This window comes from Drosophila novamexicana, unplaced genomic scaffold (assembly GCF_003285875.2).
Source record: "Drosophila novamexicana strain 15010-1031.04,08,12 unplaced genomic scaffold, DnovRS2.1 tig00000008-arrow-pilon, whole genome shotgun sequence".
Classification (NCBI taxonomy): Eukaryota; Metazoa; Arthropoda; class Insecta; order Diptera; family Drosophilidae; genus Drosophila; species Drosophila novamexicana.
Window position 1 is genome coordinate 3,074,631 of NW_020824765.1, and position 9,714 is coordinate 3,084,344.

Here is a 9,714-nt window from a genome sequence, read left to right on the forward strand (position 1 = left end):
CATGCCCAGGCTTGGGCAAAACGTTCGCACTGCAGAAGGCCACGAGAGACAATAGTCTCAGCGCGGTTACGTAGACGATCGGTAAAGAATAACGGGAAACTGCGTGCGCCAGGCGGATACTTTTAAGGCGGAGATCAACTATTCGGTCACGGATAGGTGTGCCCTGCGAAAAGTGATTTGTTGCTGCTTCCTTTGTTATATGTGCTGTTCTTGTGCTTGATTTTGCGTTTGCAGACCAACCCTTTTTATTAAAGATTTATTATAAGACAGTAATAAAAGCTTAAAGTAACTTCCCATATCACCTGTCTACACCAAACATCGTCTGAAACAAGCCTCATTTCTTAGTCAGTATTCAACAAACACTGCTTTGATTAGTTGCTATAATTTACTTTTTATCTTCTTTTTATACCATTATAAAACCTAACAAATTAACTTTGAAACTTTTGAAAGCCACAGCAATGGTGGGAGAAAAAGAGTGCGTCAACTACAACTAATGAAATTTGCCTTAGATTTGTTTAAAAAAAATACCCATACATTAATTGCAGTTACATATAAATGTTTAAATCTGAAATATATTTAGTCCATACTATAAGTAAAATATTTTACAATCTGTCAGCGACTTTTTTTTAATGGTTCACGCATACAATTACATAAAACATTTGAAATATTAAGTAGAAATCTAGACTTGGTTAAGGGAATATATGTGGGTTAGCCATGTAAACGAGGATCATAGTCAGTAGTGTGTACCTTGCTAATATTAGCCATGCTCTTATTAAGCTCTACTAATCGTGGCTTCTCCTGAGACACCGCTGCAGCTGCCTGATTTTTCGGTCCAACCATGAAGTATGTGCGTACACGAGGTTTTTCTTGCTTCATAACCGTGTCATTAAACTTACTATTGCTTAGTGTTTTGTTGTTGACATTCGAAGTGGGCTTTGGTTTAATTTGCCACTTAGTTACATTTGGCCGCAGTCCAGCAGGTATCATGTGCGACTTAAGCTCAAGTTCCTTAGTATTGAATACCTCACAGTCGACTTGCATCATCAATATGTCGCCATTTGGCGATGGTTCAGCTGTAGGTAACAACAACGACATTTTCGGACGTGAACTTTTATTGAAAGTTGATGGAGATAACAGTATGTGATCTGTATTAAATGAGAGCACATAAAAGGTATCGTCTTGTCGTTTAATACCCTTAAAAAGATGAATGGGTTCACTGTCATTAAGTGTGTTTCTTTTATTATTATTGCGTATATCCATTTTCCGTTGCTTATGCTCAATATCTGGCATCTCTTTAAAACCTAACAAACTTTTACGTTTGCCTAGGTTTGTAGGTTGTCTTTCCATATCAGGCAATTCCAAATAATCTGTCGAAAACTTAAAGCCATGTGAGTTATCCCGATCAATGTTGAATTTCGTGTTCATGCTCAATTTAAGGTGCCCACTGGCATTAGCTAGTTTTTCTAACTGAAATGCCAATCGAGAGTATTCCGAATTGTTGTCACTAGAGTTGGACGAAGCACAAGCACCATTACATTTTGTAGGACTTGGGTAACTCAAAGGCGGCGGATCATTTCCTGTATTAAACCTAGAAGAGACCGTAGAATTCCATCGCTCATTTTTTGTAACATTTTGACTTCGACTTGTGGGATGTAGAAAATGTAAAGGCGGCATCACCAAGTCCTCTGTCTGACGATTGCTTTGGTTTAGCTTCTCGTTGTACTCCTCTTCAGATTCCACCCAAAGTAGACGACGACTTATGGGAATTGGGTCGTTTACATTCGATTCGGACACGACAGCAGTGCTTTCCGCGTCAAGATTTTGGTTAGTTAAATAAGATTGAAAATTTCCAGCATTCAGAGTGACCATGAAAGCCATTGCGAAAAGCACGGCAATATTTTTTTTTACTGTAGCTGCATTCATATGCTGCTTAAAACTTTTAGAAGTTGGTTTTGGAGCGATTTTTATGTGCTGGTCAGATCGAGAAGTAGGGTTTAAAGAATGCAATACAAATTCACACATACTGCCCTTGCGGCACTTGCACGTTTTGGCATAAGCGACCAGTTGGTTGCGCAACGACAAATTTTCCTGTAAAAAAAAATATTTAAACATTTTAAAAAAGAATGGATAGGTTTCTTCGGATGGTTAAACTCCCTTGCAAACATAGATGTTCATCATATTCTAGTTCTATTATTAGCCACTCAACGAATAAGCAAATAGTTCTCTTGGGAGATGTTTCGGAACAAAAATGAAAAATACCCGTACTATCTTGAGCTACATGACTTAAGAATTACTTTATTGATTGTATTAAATTGGAGTGAAGCTTGATGCTTAAAAATAAACTTTCGTTCATCAATTTTGACATGCATTTTTCATCTAAGAGATGTGCATTTTCGGAAATTGTGAAACACGTAATGAATTTTCAGAAAAATATTTGACAACGTTTTTTTAAGTTGATTTACCGGAGTTGCAGGTGAAATTACTTAAATTATTATTGAACCCGAAACGTCACACACTAAAAGCTCGAACCCTACTCTTACCTGGGAGGAATAAATCTTATGAAAAGTGTATAATTAAATTTCATTTCATATATAAGAAATGAACTTCGTTAAACTCTTCAAAATAAAAAATCGTGACTTACCCCTTTAAGAGTATAGTTCTCTTTCTCAAGATTATTTAATCGGGTCTCCAACGAGACGACATATTCCTTTTTTTTCTGTCGCGACAACGAAGCTGATTGACGATTTTTAATCATGCGTTGCTGTTTTTTGTACATCTTCTCATCTATCGTTCTTTTAAATATGTAATTTAAAGGTTCTGGCTCCGTAGAGGTGTCACGATTACAATTAGAATGTGATATATGATAGGGATTTTTATGCAAGTTGGAGGAGCTGCGTGTACTAGTTGGACTCGTTCCATCCGTCATATGTTGGCCTTTTAGCTTAGCATTTCCTGCTTTTAGGACGATTTTTGGGATTTGTGTTTTGACACTTCCATTAATCTTAGTACCTTTAGAACCATTTAAGTTAATTTTATCCATGAGTGTCTTGTAGTCATTCGTGGAAAGGAATATAGTTTTAGTTTTTCCGACGCTTTCCGTTGAATGTTCAATTTGCATTTTGTCTCGGCAGGGTTTTTGCGGTTTCGAAGCTAAGCTCTCATCTATATTAACAGGAATTTGAACTGTTGCCGGAACCTTTTTTGGCCCTAAAGTAGTCTGAGCAACCACTGCCGTATTGGCTGTAGAATTCGTTTTTAATTCCTGACTATTAAAAGCCAACGATAAAAGATCATGCTTTTGTAAGCTTTTTTGAATACTGTCTTCATTTTTAATGGCAAAGCTTTGAACATATGGCATTGGCAATTGCGAAACATTAAGCAAGGCAGACGGCATATGATTTTGGTCTAGTTGCCTATTCTGCCATGCATCTGAGGTGTCGCTGTGCACTCCACTTGTCGAACTGCCACTGAAACTGGCACAACTTTCCGTAGGAGATGGAGTATCTCGATCTTGTATGTGCTCCATCAGATTACCACATGTTAGGTTTTCAATTTCTGTAGTATCATTGCAAATAGTCATCAAATTTGTCCCGCTTTCGGAAGCTTCCACTGATGAGGCTGCAGTCCAACTTTGCGTGCCAGCTGCCGAATTATTGTTAAAATTGAGCTCCAAGTCATGATGGCTATTTGGCATTGTTGGAAATAAATCAGAGAACAAATTGTCACTGTGCAAAGAAGTTTCCGGAGCTTGTGGTAAAAACGTATTAGGGTCCAACGACGAATCTAGATGCGACATAGTCGAACCTATGATCTCGTCGAAATCATGATGATTTATGTCGTAGTCATTGGGCGACGAAATAAATGACGACAATTCGTCTAAAAGAAATGAATTCAGTTTATAAAGTTAAAAAAGTTATATCAATAAGCATACTTAAGTGACTTTGTTTATCCTAAATCAAACCAAATTGCATAAACATTGATATTAACTTAATTAAAAACGTGTACGAGTACAAGTCGCTTACAATCAACCGGCCAATTCTTTACAGTGTAATAAAACCTTAAGCTAGTAAGAGTTCTCTAGTGGAGAGAGTAGACGACTAGGATTTATATGAATAATTTGCCGACTGGCAGCAGCCAAAAAGCACCTTATTTAAATACAGTTTAAGGTGTATATATATTAATATATAAATATATTAATTGACTTCATTATTGTAATTTAAATTTGTATATTTTAGAGAGGCGTTATAATACTGTTAGTTGTGAAATATCTTAAGGAAATTACATAAATAGGTTCGATTTTAAATTGCTGATTTTCTTTCAATCCAATGTCAGTAGAATTGAGATACATATTTATATAGATCATGAACAATGCAAGCAAACTAAGCATGTTAATTTCTTCGGCATCAAAAGCTATATCAAGCTTTATGGCAGATTGAAATTTCACTTGGGCGGGTTGAAAAGTGATCCTTCTGTTTAACACAATTAATTTAATATTATTAATATTATTAGTACTTAATAATTCTGAATCGTTTAGTCTAAGGCCAGGTAAACATAAATATTGATTAGCCTTATAACTTTCTTTAAATATTATTATCATTCTATTCGAACTATTGAAATTATTGACAACTTGGAATATACATATACCCGACTCAGATATGTTAGGATAATAAAGGCACACCTAGTGGAATGGAGACTACTAATAAGCTCCTCTAAAGATCGATGCAAAAATTGTAACATTCCCTACGATGTTAAAATGCTGAGCAAAGCTGTTATTAAAATGTAATGTGTATATAGACTATACACTCAAGTGTTATATACTGCTGTTAAACTCTCTACAGATGGCTGAAATGAGGGTCGTAAATAGAATTGTTTGCTTATCCATAAGGGTTCTTGAAATGAAACCTATGTATGTTCTACTGGGCTATTCTTGAAATATGTAGGTTGCGTCGGGAGTAGCAAAGTTGGCCTATTTGCAAACGGCTTATAAATGCGGACTACCGTTCGCCTTCATGATGTAAGTTAAGCATGTTTGTGTGCATATGCTTAATATTTTGAATTGTGTCTTCCGCCTCTATAACTTGAAACAGCAGAATTGTTTATTAAATAATTATAAACAAATGTATACGATGCGTTTATATAGTATGTACGTACAGCAACATTCCATATTTTTACTTATATCAAAAACTTACCATAAAAACACTCGTCCACGTCCATTTCATTGACGATTATTACAAATTCTTATCTTTCAATTAGTTTCTTTCACCCATACCTAATTTACGCCCAATATTTGCTTTTAATGAACCGACTCCCCATTCAACCAAATTGTTGACGAAAGCAAAATAGGAATATTGATGGTATTATAGCTGTAAAAATATCGTATACAAGTTATCGATGTTATCGATTGTAACTTATATGACATTATTAATTCGCCGCCTAACGACAATGTCTCCACTTTGGCTACGTCCTCTTTCAATAGATTCATGTTTATGTATTATATTATAGATGGTTCATCAATAAAAATCGCCTATTATCGTTACAATTTTATATCTAAAAGTTTTGTTTTTGTTTCAAAAGCCAGCATAAAATACACCACAGCAGTTGTTAATATACTCAAAATGAGTGGATTGATTTTATATTTTGTTACATAATTGGCAGCATCGATATTTGTTTGCTAATTATTATGCTTTTTTTCTTTTATATACATATTAACAATTTTTTAATTGCATGAACATTGTACTCAATTCACACTGAGTGCAATATCGAGGAACGATTGAAATATATGTATATGAATGAATTTTGACCAAGAATAAGGCTGTCAGATTTAGATGCCAATTTGATATAGCTGCCAAACCATGAACAAAAAGCAAAACCTTATGAAAATCGAATAGGATTTGACCGAGTTATGGTGGTTAGAAATTTCGACCCATGTTTATATACGAATCTCAGGGGTACGATTTTGACTTGAATTTCGACTAAAAAATATGAAGTCAGATTTAAATGCCAGATTATTATAGAAGGAAAATCATTGACAAAAAGCCAAACCTTATGAAAATCGGATGAGATTTGACCGAGTTATGGTGGTTAAAAATTTCGACCCATGTCTATATACGAATCTCAGGGTACGATTTTGACTTGAATTTCGACTAAAAAATATGAAGTCAGATTTAAATGCCAGATTATTATAGAAGGAAAACCATGGACAAAAAGCCAAACCTTATGAAAATCGGATGAGATTTGACCGAGTTATGGTGGTTAAAAATTTCGACCCATGTCTATATACGAATCTCAGGGGTACGATTTTGACTTGAATTTCGACTAAAAAATATGAAGTCAGATTTAAATGCCAGATTGTTATAGAAGGAAAACTATGGACAAAAAGCCAAACCTTATGAAAATCGGATGAGATTTGACCGAGTTATGGTGGTTAAAAATTTCGACCCATGTCTATATACGAATCTCAGGGTACGATTTTGACTTGAATTTCGACTAAAAAATATGAAGTCAGATTTAAATGCCAGATTGTTATAGAAGGAAAACTATGGACAAAAAGCCAAACCTTATGAAAATCGGATGAGATTTGACCGAGTTATGGTGGTTAAAAATTTGGACCCATGTCTATATACGAATCTCAGGGGTACGATTTTGACTTGAATTTCGACTAAAAAATATGAAGTCAGATTTAAATGCCAGATTATTATAGAAGGAAAATCATAGACAAAAAGCCAAACCTTATGAAAATCGGATGAGATTTGACCGAGTTATGGTGGTTAAAAATTTGGACCCATGTCTATATACGAATCTCAGGGGTACGATTTTGACTTGAATTTCGACTAAAAAATACGAAGTCAGATTTAAATGCCAGATTATTATAGAAGGAAAATCATTGACAAAAAGCCAAACCTTATGAAAATCGGATGAGATTTGACCGAGTTATGGTGGTTAAAAATTTCGACCCATGTCTATATACGAATCTCAGGGGTACGATTTTGACTTGAATTTCGACTAAAAAATACGAAGTCAGATTTAAATGCCAGATTATTATAGAAGGAAAATCATTGACAAAAAGCCAAACCTTATGAAAATCGGATGAGATTTGACCGAGTTATGGTGGTTACAAATTTCGACCCATGTCTATATACGAATCTCAGGGTACGATTTTGACTTGAATTTCGACTAAAAAATATGAAGTCAGACTTAAATGCCAGATTATTATAGAAGGAAAACCATGGACAAAAAGCCAAACCTTATGAAAATCGGATGAGATTTGACCGAGTTATGGTGGTTAAAAATTTGGACCCATGTCTATATACGAATCTCAGGGGTACGATTTTGACTTGAATTTCGACTACAAAATATGAAGTCAGATTTAAATGCCAGATTATTATAGAAGGAAAATCATTGACAAAAAGCCAAACCTTATGAAAATCGGATGAGATTTGACCGAGTTATGGTGGTTAAAAATTTGGACCCATGTCTATATACGAATCTCAGGGGTACGATTTTGACTTGAATTTCGACTACAAAATATGAAGTCAGATTTAAATGCCAGATTATTATAGAAGGAAAATCATTGACAAAAAGCCAAACCTTATGAAAATCGGATGAGATTTGACCGAGTTATGGTGGTTAAAAATTTCGACCCATGTCTATATACGAATCTCAGGGTACGATTTTGACTTGAATTTCGACTAAAAAATATGAAGTCAGATTTAAATGTCAGATTATTATAGAAGGAAAACCATGGACAAAAAGCCAAACCTTATGAAAATCGGATGAGATTTGACCGAGTTATGGTGGTTAAGAATTTCGACCCATGTCTATATACGAATCTCAGGGGTACGATTTTGACTTGAATTTCGACTAAAAAATATGAAGTCAGATTTAAATGCCAGATTATTATAGAAGGAAAATCATTGACAAAAAGCCAAACCTTATGAAAATCGGATGAGGTTTGACCGAGTTATGGTGGTTAAAAATTTCGACCCATGTCTATATACGAATCTCAGGGGTACGATTTTGACTTGAATTTCGACTAAAAAATATGAAGTCAGATTTAAATGCCAGATTATTATAGAAGGAAAATCATAGACAAAAAGCCAAACCTTATGAAAATCGGATGAGATTTGACCGAGTTATGGTGGTTAAAAATTTGGACCCATGTCTATATACGAATCTCAGGGTACGATTTTAACTTGAATTTCGACTAAAAAATATGAAGTCAGATTTAAATGCCAGATTATTATAGAAGGAAAACCATGTACAAAAAGCCAAACCTTATGAAAATCGGATGAGATTTGACCGAGTTATGGTGGTTAGAAATTTCGACCCATGTTTATATACGAATCTCAGGGGTACGATTTTGACTTGAATTTCGACTAAAAAATATGAAGTCAGATTTAAATGCCAGATTATTATAGAAGGAAAATCATTGACAAAAAGCCAAACCTTATGAAAATCGGATGAGATTTGACCGAGTTATGGTGGTTAAAAATTTCGACCCATGTCTATATACGAATCTCAGGGTACGATTTTGACTTGAATTTCGACTAAAAAATATGAAGTCAGATTTAAATGCCAGATTATTATAGAAGGAAAACCATGGACAAAAAGCCAAACCTTATGAAAATCGGATGAGATTTGACCGAGTTATGGTGGTTAAAAATTTCGACCCATGTCTATATACGAATCTCAGGGGTACGATTTTGACTTGAATTTCGACTAAAAAATATGAAGTCAGATTTAAATGCCAGATTGTTATAGAAGGAAAACTATGGACAAAAAGCCAAACCTTATGAAAATCGGATGAGATTTGACCGAGTTATGGTGGTTAAAAATTTCGACCCATGTCTATATACGAATCTCAGGGTACGATTTTGACTTGAATTTCGACTAAAAAATATGAAGTCAGATTTAAATGCCAGATTGTTATAGAAGGAAAACTATGGACAAAAAGCCAAACCTTATGAAAATCGGATGAGATTTGACCGAGTTATGGTGGTTAAAAATTTGGACCCATGTCTATATACGAATCTCAGGGGTACGATTTTGACTTGAATTTCGACTAAAAAATATGAAGTCAGATTTAAATGCCAGATTATTATAGAAGGAAAATCATAGACAAAAAGCCAAACCTTATGAAAATCGGATGAGATTTGACCGAGTTATGGTGGTTAAAAATTTGGACCCATGTCTATATACGAATCTCAGGGGTACGATTTTGACTTGAATTTCGACTAAAAAATACGAAGTCAGATTTAAATGCCAGATTATTATAGAAGGAAAATCATTGACAAAAAGCCAAACCTTATGAAAATCGGATGAGATTTGACCGAGTTATGGTGGTTAAAAATTTCGACCCATGTCTATATACGAATCTCAGGGGTACGATTTTGACTTGAATTTCGACTAAAAAATACGAAGTCAGATTTAAATGCCAGATTATTATAGAAGGAAAATCATTGACAAAAAGCCAAACCTTATGAAAATCGGATGAGATTTGACCGAGTTATGGTGGTTACAAATTTCGACCCATGTCTATATACGAATCTCAGGGTACGATTTTGACTTGAATTTCGACTAAAAAATATGAAGTCAGACTTAAATGCCAGATTATTATAGAAGGAAAACCATGGACAAAAAGCCAAACCTTATGAAAATCGGATGAGATTTGACCGAGTTATGGTGGTTAAAAATTTGGACCCATGTCTATATACG

The 9,714-nt window shown here is 34.6% G+C and overlaps 1 protein-coding gene across 1 annotated transcript; it reads right to left on the reverse strand.

Moving 5' to 3' along the window:
* Positions 1 to 557: 557 nt before the first annotated feature.
* On the reverse strand, positions 558 to 5,328 carry LOC115772098. Its single transcript, XM_030718064.1, has 3 exons — positions 5,190 to 5,328; positions 2,642 to 3,876; positions 558 to 2,088 (listed from the first exon to the last, which is right to left on the reverse strand). The coding sequence occupies exons 1-3, from the start codon at positions 5,212 to 5,214 to the stop codon at positions 709 to 711; spliced, it is 2,640 nt and encodes an 879-aa protein (XP_030573924.1). The 5' UTR covers positions 5,215 to 5,328; the 3' UTR covers positions 558 to 708.
* Positions 5,329 to 9,714: the final 4,386 nt, after the last annotated feature.